Source organism: Rhyacophila brunnea, unplaced genomic scaffold (assembly GCF_057557595.1).
Source record: "Rhyacophila brunnea isolate RB1 unplaced genomic scaffold, BYU_Rbru_1.0 scaffold_3, whole genome shotgun sequence".
NCBI lineage: Eukaryota > Metazoa > Arthropoda > Insecta > Trichoptera > Rhyacophilidae > Rhyacophila > Rhyacophila brunnea.
In genome coordinates, this window is record NW_028232965.1 from 27,728,578 (window position 1) to 27,749,334 (window position 20,757).

A 20,757-nucleotide genomic window follows, 5' to 3' on the forward strand; every position below is an offset into this window, starting at 1 on the left:
GTCTTGCAAAGTGCATAAGGAAATTTAACCAATTTGCATACAATACCTCATGGTGATCTATTATTACGTGACATATGGTTTGCTGTATGTATAATGACATAAAACCATTGCATTTTTTCTCAGAATAAAAAAAAACTAGAATTTTAATACACAGTCGTTCAAAACGTTTAAATATACAATAACCTACATATTCTCGTGTATTATAATCACTGGCGGCTCCATGCTTGGGTCATTCGGTCATTGACCTGCCAAAATAAATACCTTACAATCGACATAATACTATTAATAATATGTGCAATGTCATATATAATAATATTAATAATAATCGGTGGATTTGAAATTATAGGGCGCGCGATATTGTGTCAACCCTGTCTATTGGGCTTTTTTTTGTTTGGGCGATAATTCCCCGAACAAAAATATTGTGTTCGCCGGCAGTCTGAAAATTGACCCAAATTGAATATTTTTATAAAATTTTCTCTCTCGTTTCTCATACATAAGACAGAGATCGATATAACACAAAATACGAGATCGAAGCTTGTAACGGTGCGTGAATTACTGTAATATCGGCAATGCCCGAGTGTGAGACAAAAGATTTTTTCACCTAATTAAATGAAACAGAATGATAACACTGACTAGATAATTGGTCTCAAGACGCAACTGTGTATGCGGTTCGGATTCGTTGACAGGTTTTGACGAATGCTTTTGGTTATTTTAATCATATGTAAGGAGTTTTTGGTGCAGTTATTGCATATACACACAACGTTTGGTTTTTAGTGATTTATAATATTTTTGTGAAGCAGTTAGTACGCACGCAGTAGCAATTGAAGTCTGTGATACAATTATAATGGAAATGGAAGCACGATTCGCATCCAACGATCATCTCATTATATCCGATTTGTTCAATAAAGAATATTACACTGATTTTAAAAATAATTTTCCCACACGTCAAGTAAATTTGGTAAAACTGTTAGAAAAAATAAACATAATCAAGTTAAAAAATGAATTATTGGTGTTTTATCAACGAGATGATTTGCATGGCGCTAATAGTGCAGTTTCTCTTCTACATTTTTTACTCAGCAATAATTTCAACGAAACATTTTCCGAGTCGATCAAAGTTCTCCAATTTATTTGCGTCATACCAATGACAACAGTTGAAAGTGAAAGATGTTTTTCCACTCTCAAAAGAATAAAAACCTTTCTACGCAATACGATGGGCCAGGATAGACTGACCGCTCTTGCAATGCTCAGTATTGAAAAAAAAAATATGTGGGAAAAATAGACAATTTTTATAATCGTGTGATTGATGATTTTTCAAAAAGCAAATAAAGAAAAGTGGACCTAATTTACAAAAAAATATAACGCGTTGTGTGCAATTTCGGTTAACGATGGGTTGGCGTTATGAAAAACGGACATTTTTTGAAGGGTAAGTAGGTACCTACCTATAACAATTTCTAGCACTTATTCTATAATATATAAAAAGTCAATTTGCAATACGTCTTTTCAGTATACAACGAAAAGGCAAATTAAAATAATATATTCAAAATTGACCTGCTAGTTTTTTCCGGATTAAGCCGCCAATGATTATAATAATCTTCTTCTACAAAGAGAAAAAGGCTTAGTTGAGACTTGTATCTTGACGTCTATGTAGCATGTGGGCAAGTAGGTTACAACGTCCAGTCTTTTCCTTAAATGTGACAAAAGGCTCCATACTCCACTCCCCAACCTCATCGTTCCTGATAAAGTCACATCGTAGCATACCTCGTATCTGCTACAACCAGCTGTTTCCGAAACTCAGCATGCGATTGCTTTGCGCATTTGTAAAGTACCATAACTCTATAAAGCTTAAACAAAGAAATATCGTGAGATTAAAAGCTTTGAACAGACGGAACGGTTCTGAATTTTCATTAAATATTGCTCAAGTTATTCTAAGTAAGTGAGTTTTTTTTGAATAACAATACCTAATAATAAAATTAACAATATTTTTAATTGACGATCCAAGAAAATTTACCTCTTATTTTATTAATCATATTAAAGACAAATAATCACAATTGTTGAACAAATTCAATCATCCAGTTTGGAAAAATCCAACAGTTACGCAATGGACAAAGCCACCGAAAACGCTGCTGGATTGTAATATTTGGGAGAAATATGTGGCGACTCACCGAGGAGAATAGAAATCATTTGGGAAGGAATTTATTCACTCACTGTTGTCACTAATGGTGCAGTGTGGATTATAGGACAACATGATATAGTTAATGTGTGTTTAAAATTTTATTTTCTTATATTATTTTTTAAATTATTTTATCGATTTTTACAATAATAATTGGCATTGATTAGGGAAATTGGAGAATGGTAGATAATTTTCTATATATAAAAAGAGCCAAAAATTCTGAAATTAAAACCAAAATAAGGGTTAAATGAGCTGAAAGCCATTCTATATTTTCTATACTATACATTCACTCAATCAATCAATTTCATGAATCTATTAAATATAGAAATATTGCCAAGATAAACTCTGAAATTGGAATCTGTTATGGTGATCAATTATTGTATAGATGAAAAATCACGTGAAAGACCAAAAACCGTACATAGATAAACGATGCACAACCTATAAGACCAGTAGTATGTATGGTTACACTGAGATAAACGAAATCTACAAACGGCAGGGAACATAATATAGTAAGAGGTGTTTTATAAGAATCATTATATAAAATATATAAATGAACAAATCACAAACAACTGTATATCATAATATTTACATTATAACGTTAAGTAGTAAAAAAAAATACAGCCTTCCATGCGCTAATTAGTGTACGAGAAATATATGTTTTTTATGGATTGTTATGGAATCGCCATCAAGTGTTGTATTACAATAATTTGATTGAAATCCATTTAGTTATAGTCTGATGCTATTTGTATAGATAGCTTTACAATATAAAATCTGGATGTTACATACACATTAAAATAATAATATACTTTGAGTGTAAATTAGATGATTATCAAACAACATTTATTTCAAATGCATTCGTTGATTTTATTGATATGTTTTACTGTTATTTAAGGTCATTTTAAATGCAGTATTTTGTTTCCATTTGAGATTAGATGTTTTTTTACGTACGTGTGGGTAATGTAAACAAGTAGAGTTTATTAATAAATTGCAAGACATACCTATGCGACAAGAAAATGTCTATAAATACTGTGTATTATTTCAGACTGGGGCAGTCTATAAGTAGCTTTGAGCATCTTCATTTTTTGTACAATAGGATATATAATTTGTAAAGATGAAATTATTCATCTTATTGATCTCTATTGCTGTAGCTATAAATGCCACACCAACTGAAACTTTTGATGAAAAAGATGCCAAAGTAGTTCCAATAATAGCGTCGGAAAATCAGGTGGACGGCTTCGGTGGTAAATTTATTTACAGGTATTTCATTTTTCAAAAATATTTTTATTCAGTATTGAATATACTTACATATATTTTTATATTTATACCTTGACTCCATTTTAAAACGTTGTCAGCAAACGTTTTATGTTCCTGGTTAGAGCAATCATCTAGACAGAAAGACGACAGTCGACAAGAAAGATACGTGTATTAAAATTTCACTCGATTTTTCTCAATATGTATATTTCCGAGATTTTTCTTAATTAAGTATTTTAACAAGACTTATGTCTTTATTTCATAAGACAAGTCAGAAGTCGCACACTTTTCCTTGGTCCAGAACTACGTCCCGCTACTCAGGTTAAATTAGACCTGCAGTATCTAGATCATTTACAAACGTAATTGTAGGGGGTATATTCACAGAATCTGTGTGGATGAACCGCAAAAGCGCGAATGTGTTAATATTAGTATGAAATGGGATATTTTACATTTAATAAAGAGTAAATAATTAATTACATAAATAAGTATGTAATTAGTTACATTACAATATGTGTACTGGGTACATGGAAAATATAAATAGTTAGGATATATTATGAATTAATTATATTTATTGGAAATTTGTTTAAAAATAGTACGGATACATAATAATTTCAATTAAAATAATATGTTCAAACCAATCTATATTTATTATGGCTGACTATTTTATAAATTTGATTTTAAATTATTTATTTACAATATACATGAATATGTTTGATGCTCATAGATATCAATTTAAAATAGCTTAATATTTAATATTGTAATTTGTTATGTACTGAAATAAATTTCAATGTGTAAAAAAAATTATGAAGATTAACAATACTCATTGTACCTATAGCAATTAAAGAACTGTAAGTGAATGTTGTTGATTTTTATTCAATAGTTACGAGAGCGGTGATGGCACAAAAGCTTCTCAAAGAGGGGAACTGAAGATTATTGACGCCGAACATGCAGGGCAAGCAGTCGAAGGTGAATTTTCATATAAAGTGAGTCATAATTTATATATATTTTTATATTGGATTTATTGACGGATTCTAAATTACAATTCGTTATATTGAAAGAGTTCAATAAAATTAAGTGGGATTAGTGAAGAGTGAGAGAAGTTTAGGGAAGTGTGTAAATTAAATGCATGGATTTACTGCAAGCAATGGAAAACTCTCACAATATTAGCTATATTATTAAATACCAAAAAATGCTGATTGTCGCGCCAATCTCATTTTTCAAGTGCCAGCAAAATGCGTTTGTGAATGTGCATACTTTGTAAGGTGAGCGGTGTAGTTTGTATAGTTTACCACCAGGGCCGCGACGATTGTTCTCCCATGCAAGCGCACATGTCACGCAAGTTACAACTCAACAACTTATAACGTAAAAATTTAGAAGTCGCTAAACTTTTTTGATCCATGCATGCAGTTTTGCAACTTGCACGACAATAAGTATTTTCATTTGAATTTTATTTTTATGGTTACCACAATTCGTACTAACAGAAATAAATCCATGTGTAAATGGGCTATTAATTATATTATATAGAAATTAGTAAGTATACACTAGGTAGTTATCTGTTTTGATATTTTATGAAAACTTAAAAACAGCATATTAACCTATTATACTTATTTTACATTCGTTATATTCATGTCCATAGTTGTTTTTAATGTATTAAATTCTTTATGCAATCAAATAAATGCAATATATTTTAAATGGTTTTGATGAAGTGGTTGGAATTATATAACTTATTTATATGTAAATGATATTTTATTAAATATTGAATTTTTTATAAGTACATCAATATTATTATTTGTAAAACATGTACAAAATAAATTATCTATCAATCATCAATTAATTAATTATCTATCAGCAATCCTCTTGATGTAGTTTCAAAACGTCACAATAGAAGCTGTTGATCACGGGTTTTAATCCTCCCCGCCAGAAAAATGCAAATGTTGTATTTTCAATTTGTGTTTGGATCCATAATTTTCATAATCTTGGAACCAAATTTTAACAACTACGAGTATTTATCGTAAAAAATCTATAAAGAATTTTCATCTGTGGCAGTAAAAATCCACTCCGGATTGTAAAGGCAATGCTAATGCAGTTGATTTGTGTAAGTATATGAAAATCATGAGTCAATTTTTAATATAGTTTCAATAATATTATTAATATCCATCTTTCTTTACAGGATCACGATGGACAGACTATTTCTCTCACATACACAGCTGATGAGAATGGATATCAACCAAAGGGAGACCATTTGCCAACACCTCCACCAATCCCACCAGCAATCGCAAAGGCTTTAGCATATCTTGTCACTTTACCACCGCCTAAAGACGAACATTACTGAATATTTATTGTGCTCAGTTTATCGCCAACATACCTACAACTATTTAAATATTTTTACAAATATTGACTAAAACAACATCCATAAAATTATATTTATAAATACTTAAGTTAATTTAAATTATATTCTATGACGATACTCAATATTTGCCAAATTATACATTAACTACTTACAAATTATGACATTAAAATTCTTCATTCATTTAGTTTTATTTTTTGATATCAAAAACATGCTAATATTAATAAATTACGAGAATATTATTCAATATTTTACATGAGGGGCGTTTCTCAGATTGGCAAATAATTTATAATATGATTTTGGATATCATTATAATATCTAAAATGTTGCCGTATGTGTTTTTATTCTGTGAATTGTGCATTATTTTACTGTATATAATTTAAAAAATACTCTATAATATATAAATGTACTTATATTATAATACCTTTGAAATATACTAAACTTTTAGTTATTTTTTCCCTGGAATCCACTTATTATAAAAATTATGAAAAGTGGTGGCTTATATTGTATTCTCAATAAAATGGAGCTAACGCAATATTTAAGAATAATAATAATGGTTATTATGATATAGTATATTTTTTAGTTAATTACATATTAATTTAAATAAAAAAACTCTCTTATTTCGATTAAATTTCATAAAACAAGACAGAAAGATATTTTATATAGTTATGAGGGGATTGTACTGATGCTAGCGACACCTGGTGACTGAGTTATGAAATGTAAAACTAGATCCCAATGTAGAAATTTGACTTATAATTGAGTTTTAATTAATCAATCGTATCTAAAATAATTTCAAAAAAATCCTACAACTGAAAAAAATGTTTTAAAACGAGCGTTAGTTGAATGGTGCTATAGGTATATTATAATTAGTTAAATTTTAATATTTTTTTTCATCCATTGATTCAAGCCATGCATTTTGGCCTAACGCTGTTTCCTTATCTAGGTCCATGGCCGACTGCACAACCGTCTTCCAACCATCTCTATCTCTCTCTCTCTCTTTCTCCAGTTGGTCACACTCAGCCTCTCTGCATCCCTCTTGATGAGTTACTACAGGAGTTCCTTCATAAACTTTATGGAAAGATCTAAATCCATCGTATCTAACAACGTGCCCGGGGTTTTCGCGCCCTCAAGACATTTACTATATTAAGGGGGGACATGCTCAGCGTACGCCAAAATGGAGGTTATGGCTACGGCCGTATGTTGTAGCTTAGTTACTGGGAAATGCCAATAGAAATGGCGTATTTCAAAAAAATACTACCTTATTCTTAGGTCAATAATTATTATAAAGCAAACATTATTCGTAGAATGTTTATCACATTTGAATGGTCAAAGACATAGTTTATAATCAGTATCTTTAAAATTATCCTTAAATATGTAAATCTTGCCCATTTTTGAATAATAAAATGCCTAATTCTAGTCAAATTTGGAATCAAAGAGATTATCAATATATTTTTTTATTGTAAATATTTCACTATAGTAATGTCGACATAAATTTTACTAATGGTTTTATAAATGCTTTAAAAATTAATAAATATAAACAATCTTAATACCACTTTACATGGACGTACTGAAATATGACTATATTCTAAGACATTAGAGCGAGAGGTTTAAAAGAATACTATTTTATGTAATAAAAATACTTTATGCAGTCATCAAACGTTTAAAATAAATATAAAGGATAATAAGGCTTCAAAATTATATAAATATATTATCTACAACGTTAAAGGTATGTCCAGGGTCATGCTTTGAAAATAGAAAAAAAGCTCCATTTTGATCCACGCTGAGCACGTCCGCCCTTTAGATATACTTAACCGGCCCAAGTATTCTTCGGAGAATTTTGTTTTCGAATACTTCCAGAATCCAGATTTCTCACCCATACATTGTGATTGGTTTCACGGTTACTTTGTATACCTGTAACCTGTAATGTTGTCTTCATGGACGGTAGCTTGGACCTGAATACACTCTTTAATGACAAGAACGCTGCATTTCCACAGTTTGCTGGCAAGTTCTAGGTTCATCTCATTCCCTTGAAAGTTACTTTGTTAGTTATACGTATCTGTTTTTATTGAACTAAGATTACAATTATTTACAGATGGTTTGGTTAGTTTTAAAAAATTAATTAAACCATGCCTAAACCAATTCAAAATAGTTTTGGTATACTTTGGGCGATACGACAAAATTTTTAATGCATACTTATTTGTTTTCGTTGGATTAAGAATATATATTGCACATATTGTTAGTTCATTTTTTTAAATTCATTAAGACCTGCCCAAACCAAAGTATAATAGATAAAAAATATTAGTTTATCTATAAAACATTAAAAGTTATGCATGATTTAATTGCACAATTTTGGATATTTTATAGATAGACGAGTATTTTTTGATTATTATTTACTACGGCTTGGTTTTGCAGGGTTTATTTTAATTTTAAAAACTAACCATCATAATCTGTAGATTGTAATCTTATTTCAATGACAACAAATACGTATGACTGACAAAGTTTAGTGTGCACTATTTTTGGCAGATCTTAACTGCATACTTCCACCATTAGCCTCTGCTATACAGTGTTAACGGATTTTACGACTAGCAATTTGTCCACTGGAATTCCTTAATATGGATTATTATGTATGTTTTCCTTAAAAAAGAAGTAGGTATAACATATGGAAATAAATCAGGCAAATGTTTTGTAACTCATGTGGAAAATCGTATGTTGTAATATTATGCGTTGATCATAATGTGTAAACATAAAAGCAACAAATACAACAGAATATTTAAGTCTATTGAATTGTCAGTTTCCTGCTTACATTATTTTTAAGTGTGACTAAGAAAAACGATCAATGTTATGGCTATTTTACTAATGTAGAAGTTTATTTCAATCCGTACCTACGAGTAACTACGCATCTCGTATCTTAACAGTGAGATGTTCATTAGGTGTCGCTTGTCTGATAAAAAATCGTGTCACATCTCTGATTGTCCTTTAATGAATAATGTATGTTATGTTACTCAGAAGTGTCCAATTGATTAGGTATGTATTTACGCGCGACCACACGTGCGATGAGACACGATGATATGCGAACTGTCGCGGCGATTCCGTCCGACAAAACCAAAAGCAGCCTCACAACTTTCACTTTTCGTGAAGCAGACGACTGCGTGAGCACATCTTCTTTAAATAGTTGTTTTTTGGCCGAAGTCTGTGCTGTCCTTTAAAACTACAGTCATCTACCGGTTCGCTAAAATATACTACAACAGGAGTGGGCAATCATTCCAGATGTATGTGTCACATTACTCTCTTTAGTTTTAAGTAGATAATTAAGTAGCTTAAGCAAGTATTTAATTGGAAAAATACTTATTACTTCGATCTTTAAAAATATAAATTTTCTTTTTGTATTTACACTTTTTAATAACGTAATACTGATCTATTTCTTTGTATATACTACTGTTTTAATTTCTTTGTTTATAAATATCATGTTGTGAACGTCTTAAATTAATAATTTGTAATGTTCATATATAAAAAAATAAATAAAATTTAAATTTCAATTCATATTTAATGTGCGTGGCTGTTTTCCCTTAATTGAAATAGAAATTCGAAAGAACGAATATCTTAAACTCGCAGCAGAATATCAATATTTGAAAATTTTAGGGCTTTATGCGACTAGAATATTTTATGCTAAACTGGCTAATTCCGCATTTTTTAGAAAGAGGTCAAAATATTTATATTGAGCTACTTTTTATGAAAATCTATAAGTCTTGTTAAATTAGCAGTTCTTCAATGCAAATGCAAGTGAATGTTTGTGTTTTCCATACAACTGTATAATATACAAATGATGCAGATTTTCTTCGGTCACTTTATTCATATAAACAAATACAGGTTGGATGTTATGTTAGTATGTATGGTGAACCATTTATGTGCCGCAAAAATAGACGTTTGGTCCACGGTCCACTTGTTGCCGACAACTGAATTACTGAATATGACCTATATATTATTTTCATGTATCATAACAAAACATTATTTATTATTTTTGAATGTAGAATTCTAAATATGAAACCAATGGAGTCAATCGTATCAATACTCAATTAAAAGATAATCGTCGTTATCATACTGCGCATTTTTGGAATAAACAGTTTTTCGTAGTCATATTTAAGTATTATCAAGTATTGGTAGATTGCTTTTCTCTAAATTATTGAATGCGGGATTGATCCACACCAAGGACCCAATGAGCAAGGCAAATGCTTAAAAGTAATTCCTTGTAAAAAGCCTGTTAATATATTGTATCCATCACTATGTGGAGACCTATATGCTCCGCATAGGATAACAATTGCCAATTTACTACTATCTACTTTAGACACAGTTCCAATTTAGGGTACCTCTTATTTATGCCAAACAAAATTTTGTTATCCGCAAGATTGTTAAATTATTGTTAAATATTGTGAACTATTTGTTGAAACTATAATATGCTCCTATTATGTCTAGCAAAAATATAATTTTTTTTAGGTGGGAAAGATTCTCATTTAGATGAGCAGACAAAATCAAAGGTTCTACGAGTTTTCTACCTATCCAGTTCCTGTGTATTACTGAATGCTAAGAGAGGCAGTACCTACAGACGATGGAATCATCTGGGTTGTAACCATGATTATGAATTCCCGACAAATAAACCGAAGAATTGCTTGTATTAATCGGGTAGCAGTTAGATGTAAATTGTGTCAACCTGTTCAGATGAGTCAGCGCATGTAATAAATAGTAAGACAATACCGACTCAAATGCAATAAATTTAATATCAAAAGGCATTGGTTCATAGCACTTTGTTAAATAATAATTTAAATTAAACCCACCATAAGATAAAATTACCTGTATAACGTATAGAACTTTTCTATCATATTATTATGTAGGTAGTATATTTTGACACTTCTTAAACATTCGATAATTCAAAATTTTTGTCCCATGTTGTGCCGGAACAATCTGTCGTGTTATGAAAATGCATAATAATAGATGTTGGTATACAACAGGGTTGGATGGTACTTTTTTCAAGTTTTAAATAAAATATTATTTTTATAATATATTATGATATTGATTACAATATTTTGAAGAGAGTTCATCCATATGAAATGGTAGGTAAATAAAAGAATTCAAAAAGAATATATTTTATGGTTTTATGGATATAAATTAACACATTTTCAAGACTTTTTGATACACTTGATTAATTTGATTAGACATTGAAACTCATGGTATCCATGTACCGAGTGCAAAATTAAAATTATTATCAGTGATCATAAACATTAAATAATTTTAGTCAAACTAAGTTAAATAATATATTTTATTATTCTCGACCCAACTTAGGCTTGCAAAATGTGAATTTAAAAATATTTATCACCATAATAATATATTTTTCTAGTTTGCATTATATTATGTACAATTTTAAGACGTACTCGTATAATTTTATCGCGTAGATAAACTCGCCACCATAATTATAAATATAGCAAATCACTGCGATTAACCAATTTATTGTCATGATATTACAAAACCACAATTGACTGGGTTACTTGAAAAAGGTTGTAAGCAACAAAATATGACTTTTAAGAAAACAACATTTTTCTTATGTTGCAATAAAATATAAAATAAAATAAAAAATATAATATTAAAAAAACTTGTTTGACTATCTTGGACCTCAAATTAAAAAAAATAAAACCTAAATTACATTTCAACATTGAAAAATAAACAAAAATAACTTTCCGTAATTCATCAGAATCTTATTCTTCACATGACGTCATTCTTCTATACGTATTTTGCGGGTTTTCCTTTAGTTTGTAAGTTTTGAAGTACCGAGACTCATCACAATATCACCACGGTTCAACATCTTACAACGTTATTCCACTAACTGGCGAATCTTCAGCGGCAATGTTTCCATGAAAACAAAATCCTAGAGTAACTTTTTATAGATCAAACTGTCCGAAGCTCCAGTACAACGTTTTTCCGATGAAAAATCGACTTGACCATTTTGTTGGTTACAACCTTTTCTAGGTGACCCACTCAATTGTATATTGACCATTGTATTTTACCAGAAATAACGATTATTAATATATATTGGAGTGTCTCCTTTATAATATTTATTTAGATTTTACATTTAAATAAATAAATTAAATTTAAATCTGTAATATTTAACTATTCAAAATATATATAGAAACCATAAAGTAAATAAAGACATGATAATCTTACTCCAAGAATAAAAATATATTACCTCCAGTAAATCAGACACTTGGTCAATTTTCTGTGAATTCTCAAATAAAATTGATTTTCCATATCAACTGGTTTTAAAATGATTCATTCTACTAATGAAAAATCACGTATATACGAGTATATCATAAAATGACAACGTTCTTATATATTTACTTTATTTAAATTAATTGTGTTTATTTAATAAAATAAGTCTATTTATATTAATTAAGACGCAAAGTTACCATATAAAAATACAATAATATACAAACTTATTCGATTACCATAAGATTGTTTTTATTATTATTAATGCATTTCAGTTACCAATTCGCTCCATTCAAAGCTGTACGATGCAATATATTAGAAGAAGGCCTATCACGTAACGCATTTGTAGGTTTGTAGGCAGACAGGTTGCACAATTATTATCTTATTATATAATAACGTACGGGTAAATTGGATATGCATATTTATGTTTCCACTTTATAGTTTCATTAACACATTTAGTCGTATTATTTATATGCTTTTAGTCAAGCACACATGAAAGTATATTATTGTAATTGAATTAGGTACTTTCTTACAATTTTTATTTTAACATCTAGGCTAGTTTCGATGACTAAGAAATTATCAATAATATATTTTATATTTATACTACAGTGGTAATAATTGTAGTCAGAAAATAAATTGTGATTACTGGACACATAATGAAATGTACGTTAGGGCCCAGGTACCATGTAATGGTATCTGGGGTATGTAGTTTGTTTTGGATCTAATCGCGAATTATCGGTAAACTTAACAGGTAAGACATTTTGTATCATTATGATGGTCTATCTATTTTCATCACGATAATCAACACTAAATTTAATATCTACATAAAATATAACAACGAGATGAAAGAGTATTATTTAAAATATCTTTTAGAATTGAGAATAATTAGTTGATAAAATATCCGTAGTAATAGTACTTTTTTACAGTAAAATAAATTCGATAAAACTTTTTATTATAGTTTTTAACTGACTTTTTTGAGACATGATATATATTATTATCTCAAGTCCATTATTTCCATTAAGTACCTACATGATTTAATTCCTTTAGATATTGTGTTACCATTCCTAATAAACTCTCCATTTTAGGCGTATTTAGAGCACCCGGGCTATTAAATATAGAGATGTCATATTTATATGATATATTTAATCTTGACAAATATTACCCATTAATACAGTTAACTACAAACCTAATAAATATTTTGAGTGCAAGTTATTTTTAAGATGTTTAATGATTCATTTTCTAAAAGTTACGTTACAAAATATAAAATATTATAATAATTCATTCTTAAAAACTTTAATCGGCGATCAAATATTATAGCTATCAATACGTAAAAAAAATCTAATAGATTTTAACAGAAAAAATAATAGTAGTTTCATTTAAAATAATATTTTTGTCAAAAAATAAAGCGTAGCGAAATCTATCGAAAATACATTTTATATGTTTGGCGTTTCTTTTACAGAACTAACTTAGCAAAACGTGCCAAGATGGCTCTTAACATAAGTGTTAATAATTATAAAATTCATTTTATAAAAATAAAATATTGTATTTGATAAAGCATTATAATTAAAAACACATAGGCTTTAAAGAATATCTTTTATTATTTGTGATTTATAACAAAATATGAATACCCATTAATAACCACTTAAAGGGATGCTTGTACAATAAATTATTTTTTATCTTATTTTTAATGAAATATATTATGTTTTTATATGTCAAGATATTTTATTTCAAGGACTTTTCATTAATATAATATAGTTGTAATTATACATTTATAGCCATGTGATTAAATAATAACGGTAACATAAAATCAACTATCATAGCTGTTCTTGTTTATTAATATTTATTCACATTGGTGAGATAACTTAAGATTTAAATGAGATTTTCTTAAATATAAGTTTCTTGCGATTCATTAAGAGTGTATATGTTTATTGTTTTGCTGGAGGGAGAGATGCCAAATAATCCAGAGCCTTTTGTATCGCTGGTGGGATTGGAGGTGGAGTCGGTAAATGGTCACCCTGGAAGAAATAATAAAATATATTGACAACACACTGAGTAAATTAGATGTATCTTAAATTTGAATATAATATTATGGGGTTATTGCCAAAAGTTGGTAAGTCTCAAAATCATGTTATGGAGTAATTTCAATTAGAAGTTTAACGTGCCCTCTAAAATCAGGCATAATGCCAATTTCTTTTATGTGCACGTTCTATATATAGGATTACCCTGATTTCTTTCGAGCATACATATTTATATATATACACATATTCAGAGTAGTATAACCGTAATGCACAGGTTATCTCCATAGTATGTTGTATGTAGCTAGTATATACGAATAACTAAAAAAGTGATCATAAAGAAGTTAGCGTGGAAACATCGCGAAGATATATTTTTTTATATTAATATTATGAGGATTTTTTTTAGATTGAGAACTGCAAAAGAATACAAAGGACTCGACTACGAGGAAGGTCTGATAGTAGGTCAATGTTTATTTTAGGTATAGTGCTGTTGATAAATAGTATAAAAATATTGTCGTTTCTAATAGTAGGTCTAATATTTATACTCGCATTCAAAGTTTTTACACCTTGAATATCGATAAATAAACACATGATTTCAGAATCGTATGATAATTTTATATTTTCCAAAATATGCATATTTGACACATTTAATATGAGGTTAATAGGTCTATTTTTTAAACATAGAAATTAGTGGTTTATTTATTATTTGTGTAAATAATAATTGAATTTATAGTATCATACGGGACTTTCTGGTAATTATTTATACGTGAACCAACTTGCAGTGCTATTTTACTTGCAAATATTTATTGTAAAATACAGGTTTTATTATTGGCTGGTAATTTAGCAAATATAATATTCAAAATTAAATGTTTCTGTGAAGACAATTTTATATAATTATACTTGAATAATTATCTGATTTATTTTTAAGTTGTTTACGATTACACTTTAAATGTGTAAACCATGCAAATACCAAATTTGCACTAAGAAATACGCACTAAAAACAAAAGGGGCGTTTCAGATATGGGATGTTTTTAAACATGGTATTAAGACAATAATTAATACATATAACTAACTAATAAGACCGTTGTTTATAATCCATCTTATAATAGTTTTATAAAGTAGTTAATTGAATATATTATTTTAAAAGATAATTCAGCATAAGCATAAGTATCTCAGATGCGTTTAACAGCTTTTATAGATATATAAATAACAAGGAAGATAATATATAAAAATGTAATATTGAAAGAACGAACACAGATATTTACCGTACAAAAAATAAGAATACATGTATTACTAAATACTAAGAATTATTTGAAAGGACTGAAGATTAAATTATTTTTTAGATCTATTCGACAAATTAATTATCATAAACACTTAAATTGGCTTAAAATAGCCTCCTTTTTAAAGGAGAATACTGCACCTACCAGTGTCTCCTAACGGAAAAATACAAAGCTAGCAGTATTAAAAGTGTTTTAATTAATAAATACGTATCTAAAATACCAAAAATAAAAATATTTTTTATTTTAAGTCAAAGATAAACTTACAATTACAAAACCATTATACATGTGAATTATTTTTTGGTTATGTTTATTATTTAAATTCAGTTTATTAAATTTTTTCTAACGTCCAGAAAAGATTTAAGTATAAATTCATATTTTTAAGATTTTTTATATTTATTTGAAGATTTAGATTTTATAAAAAATATAAATATATTATGTAACTTGAAATCCTTTTCATTTATATCACATCTAAGAGCTCATACGCACTTGCGGCCTGCCGCCTATCGTTTTTTTGTATGCAAATAACAAATATTGCGTATGGTGTAGGCAATTTGCATACAAAAAACGATAAGCGGCTAGCCGCGATGCGGCCTGCCGCAAGTGCGTATGGGCTCTAATTTTGATATTATCATTATTTTTTCCGAACACCGAAGAATTCCGAATCTAGAAAATTTGCGTGATATCATTTCAATCTAACTTTGGAGCCACTAGGTTAATGGAATAACTCACAATATTATTCCTCGTAGTGTGTCAAGATAACCTCCACTCTGTGGACATCGACATGCTTTGTTTAAGAGTAAACTATAAAAAAAACTAATAAACATGTTATAATGTAACTTACATGAGGTGCAAAACCTTGCTCGTCATCAGCGGAGTAGTTCAGTGAAATAACAGTTCCATCTGGAGCAGTATATGAGAATGACCCTTGAGCCACAATTACGTCAGTGCTTTTCGGGTCACTACTCTTTTTTAGGGTTCCAGTTTCTTGACCTTTTATGCCGTTTGCGGTTTCATAGCTAAAATAAGGGAAGTAATTTCTGTACTAAGAATATTTTTCATTTCAGTACATAAAAAAATCAAATAAAAAATATGATATTTAAACAGAAATAGCTCTTCAACTACAAAGCCTATAACTGGTAGTGGTATTTTTGTATATAGTACCTATACATATAAAGTTGGTATCTAAATTATCATATATTCTTGCAATGTATTATTAATACAAATATAAAATAATATAAAAATATTCAATATCTATGCTTTCACCACGTTACCACTGCGTATATTAAATTATTTAAAAAAGTAAACAATATAGTTTTTTTCTGGAGATTGGATCATACAAAATATAAAAAAATGGTGATGTATTAAAATATACCTAATAAGTAATCTTTATTTTATTTTAATACATTTCATTCAATTTAAAACTTATTTGACATTTAGTGAAGTTTACAAATTATAAATTTAAAACGTTCACAACATTACGTGGAAAAATACAAACAAACATGACTGTTATATTGTTACAATATTTCTACAAAACTCAGCATAATTAGAAGATAAATAAAAACACAGATAAAGAGGTATGCTGAATGAGCTAACTAGACCATATTAAAAGAATTTATTAACCAAAGACCAACTAAACACAATTAACACGCAAGTTAAAGACATTTATTGCCTGTCAATTAACTTTGCCAGGTTAGTTCTACATATTGAGCAAACACAATACTCATAATCCCGATTTCTACGATATATATCATCATATAGGGAAACACAGGTTAATAATACCAAGAATTCAGCTACGTATATTGAAAATAATAAATTGTTATTTAGTATTAACATACTTATATTGATATGATCCATCTGGCTCTGAATTAGAATCTTGGCTGATTATAGCAATTGGTTCATCTTTTCCTTGAGGCGCTGCCACAGACAATGCTATGCAGCTTATGAGGATGAAGGAAAACTAAAAATAAATATTGACAAATACAATTTTAATTATGATATTATATTTTGGAAAAAGTATATAGAATTTAATAAACCAGCGGGATTATTTTGATTCATTGATTATAGTAAGAATCTTGACTGTGTGTTTTGGTAGAAAATATAGGAGCTATTTTAGAGATGGAAGTTCAGGCATACTTTGTATCACTCATGGTAAATCTTTATAATAAGAAAAAATCCAGGCGTAAAGGGGGGTTCGCCAAGTAGGTATGTATTATTTCCTCAGATCTGTATCAACATATTGTGAGGAGAGCACAAATTAAGAATTGAGGTAAACGGATTCAATGTCGGGGGAAAAAATCTTTAATTTGAAATACGTGGGCAACACATTATTCATTGCGATACCACCCAAAAAGATGTCCTTCTTACTTTTTCCGATTGAAAGTGAAATGATTGGCTTAAAGGTAAACATAATATTTAAGATGAAATTGACGGTCGTATGTCAAATGACACTTAGATATGTATAGGTATGGTCAGCGAATATTTTTATCTCGGATCGAGTATATTATTTTGATAAAGATTGATGCACCGCAAATATCAAAAGATGAATAAAAAAATACAAAAAATGGTATGTCAGAACGGCGACCAATTAGGAAGAGCAATAATATTAGCAAGATGTCTGAAATTCATCTATTAAGATGTCTTGTCTTTCTGATGTTTATATAATATGCATCTGTACATGAATGGTACAGATAATAGAAAGGTAGAAGTCAGACCTTTTTGAATTGCGGGGTTGGAGGAGGAATCTGAGAATCTCATGGATGGCCAAACGTATCAATGTCTCCATAATTAACTTTATATGATTTGCATTTGCCGGACTGTAATGTTTGGTCATATATTCCGCAAAGAAGGTGACAACATATAAAAATATGTGATATTGAGAAAGGTCAAAGATCGAAAAGGACGAGAAAAAATTTCATATAAATAGACGGATCAAATTAAGAATGCCATAGGTTTCACACTGACAAAAGACCCTGTGTGCCACTGAATGCCAAGAGAGATAGAATCAGGCCATTGACAGGTCTATCAGGTAGCCGAATTTTCTGCTTTACGCAACTCAGTCACGAAATAGATCGCTACGAAGATCGACGATAAAATCTTTGACTTTAAATAACAAGATGTTATATAAAAAAATGGTTTATAAAAATGAACTGATAAATTAGGGCAGAAATACTTGTCATAGTAATAGATAATATCAAGGGACCAAGAAAAGTGTAAAGAGATAGGAGAGGTCTTCATCTAGCAGTGGACCGACCCCTGCAGATGACGATATTTGTTTATCAGAATATAGCACGAAAGACTGAGATTGAGATGAGTTTACATGAGTTTGAATTTGTAATCATAATAAAAAAAGAGCGTTAACATATTATATATATAAGTATTTAGTATAATCATGCCAAATGCATATTATTAGGTATCTATTATTATAATATAGATTTTTTTATTGTTAAATATTTATATTTAAATAATGAACACAATATCATAGATCGTATAATTCGTCCAAACGTTATAACTATGACAATAATTTATTAATTTATTTTGATTACAACTATTTAGTCAATAAAAAACCAAGTCAAGGATCTGTCCTTATGTTTATTGACATTTTTTGATAATAATTGTATTACAGTAGTTCATATATTTATTTTACAAAGAATTATAAAATGTCAAACAAACTCAGTACTTACCAATTTCATCTTAAGGTTAACAATTGAACTTTGTTCAGGCAAAAGAGGTAAAGTAAATGCAATATGTCCTAACACTTCTTACAAGAACAATTTACTAAACACAATTGCGCTTGAATTCCTAAGCCCTAGTGTATTTATACTAAGGTAAGTACAAATAAGTATTATAATTTGCACATATTGGCTACATAATATTATAATAGTAGGCACTTGCAATTACATCTAAATAATCAGTCCTTATGAAAATAATACGTAGTACCTTCACACACCGATGGCATTGAATTAAAGTTTATATAAATATCAACAATAGTGAAATATATAACAACATATTTTATCATACATCATCATTAGAATTACAACCTTGACCGTCTCCAGGAAACGTTTCTTATGGGTGCTTTGTCTTTTCTACGTAGTCCAATCACCACCATTTAGATCTCTCGACCCTCTTTTATTTTGATCTGTTGAATGATAGCATCATTAATTTGTGGTAGTATATCTCCTATTATTAAGATAATGCCTGCCTAATGAAGTCGACCCACTTTTGCGTGTGAGTTGACGGGGGACCATTGTCTGATATTTTGAGATAGTACCTTTCTCGTCACGTGCCATCTTTCTTGAATATGATTCGCAAGACTAGCCTCCTCTCACATTAACTCATTTAGTGCTAACACCGCGATTGGCGCGTTTAGAGTACTTGGCCATTAGATATAGTTAACGTGTTATTTAAATGTGGTAATTAAAAGGTAATTAAAAGTTTAACAGTAGAAGCAGTAGTGAGATAATTGTTGTTCTTAAATGGCTTCTCTATATTTATATCACATTTTTATTTCGTATAGCTTAACTTTATATTTATACGTAAATATAGGTAGTCTACCACTACCATAGTCACAACCAATTTAAAAAAAGTGTTAAAGATTTTAGATATTTTCATTGTAGAAAATTAAATTGCACGTTGTAGAATATACAGTATATTATTATCAGTTACCAATTGATTATATTCAACAATTTAATATTTTAAAGTAAATACTAGTTTTAAAAAGATATGCATATTCTGTTGGATTATGATTTTTTTTTAAATAATTGAAATGATCCGTTATTGCGAATGCTTTGTAGACCTTCTTAGCTGAAAACTTATACTAAGCGATATATACTACGGTCATACATTAACCTAAATAAGAAAAGTCATTTGTATTGTTTATAAAATAGTTAAATATTTATGCGTTTTTTGTAAACATTACAAAATTGATTAAATACTATTATTAAAAGAAAAATCGATAAATTTTCGTAACAAATAAAACAAGAAAATTTTCACAACTATCATTAATATAATTTATTGAAAATGCCACATTAAGGAAATACTTTATTTTTGATATGTTCAGACCTACTCATGTTTGTCTGACATTTGTGTTTTTTTATTACTCGGTGCGTTGTTTTTTTTGTTAGAAACTGAAATAATTTAAAATTAAAAAGACAAAGCTACTTACGTATATTTCAAGCTTCCAGGTAAATTACCATAAATATATTCTTTGTATGTAAAGCCATTATGTCACACCTACTAAATCTTAACTTGTTAATATTCAAAGCTAAAGTATAGGTGTATTTTATAGTATTATTAAATGGTTATTTTTTTCAAGATTTTTTAGTCACTTATTATGATTTTTCATTGAGCCGTTATCGATTATTTATACTTTAATTAATAATCCATTAAGATTACAATATGAAATTATGTTAAAATCTTTGTAAATTGCACACTAATCTTGTTGTT

The 20,757-nt window shown here is 28.9% G+C and overlaps 2 protein-coding genes across 2 annotated transcripts; one reads left to right on the forward strand and one right to left on the reverse strand.

Moving 5' to 3' along the window:
* The first annotated feature begins 3,220 nt into the window (after positions 1 to 3,220).
* On the forward strand, positions 3,221 to 5,951 carry LOC147068144 (endocuticle structural glycoprotein SgAbd-3-like). The gene is made up of 3 exons (XM_085952245.1): positions 3,221 to 3,427; positions 4,302 to 4,404; positions 5,592 to 5,951. The coding sequence occupies exons 1-3, from the start codon at positions 3,282 to 3,284 to the stop codon at positions 5,751 to 5,753; spliced, it is 411 nt and encodes a 136-aa protein (XP_085808371.1). The 5' UTR covers positions 3,221 to 3,281; the 3' UTR covers positions 5,754 to 5,951.
* Positions 5,952 to 13,888: 7,937 nt separating this feature from the next.
* Positions 13,889 to 19,090, reverse strand: LOC147068145 (endocuticle structural glycoprotein ABD-4-like). Its single transcript, XM_085952246.1, has 4 exons — positions 18,996 to 19,090; positions 17,151 to 17,272; positions 16,157 to 16,331; positions 13,889 to 14,035 (listed from the first exon to the last, which is right to left on the reverse strand). The coding sequence occupies exons 1-4, from the start codon at positions 19,002 to 19,004 to the stop codon at positions 13,946 to 13,948; spliced, it is 396 nt and encodes a 131-aa protein (XP_085808372.1). The 5' UTR covers positions 19,005 to 19,090; the 3' UTR covers positions 13,889 to 13,945.
* Between the last annotated feature and the right edge of the window lie 1,667 nt (positions 19,091 to 20,757).

Excerpts from the sequence above, each read along its gene's own strand:
- LOC147068144 (XM_085952245.1), top strand. The coding sequence starts at position 3,282 with ATGAAATTATTCATCTTATTGATCTCTATTGCTGTAGCTATAAATGCC. Across the intron at positions 3,428-4,301 it reads GGTGGTAAATTTATTTACAG|TTACGAGAGCGGTGATGGCA; the intron begins GTATTTCATTTT and ends TTTATTCAATAG. Across the intron at positions 4,405-5,591 it reads AAGGTGAATTTTCATATAAA|GATCACGATGGACAGACTAT; the intron begins GTGAGTCATAAT and ends CTTTCTTTACAG.
- LOC147068145 (XM_085952246.1), bottom strand. Across the intron at positions 16,332-17,150 it reads GATGGATCATATCAATATAA|CTATGAAACCGCAAACGGCA; the intron begins GTATGTTAATAC and ends CCCTTATTTTAG. Across the intron at positions 14,036-16,156 it reads AGCAAGGTTTTGCACCTCAT|GGTGACCATTTACCGACTCC; the intron begins GTAAGTTACATT and ends TATTTCTTCCAG.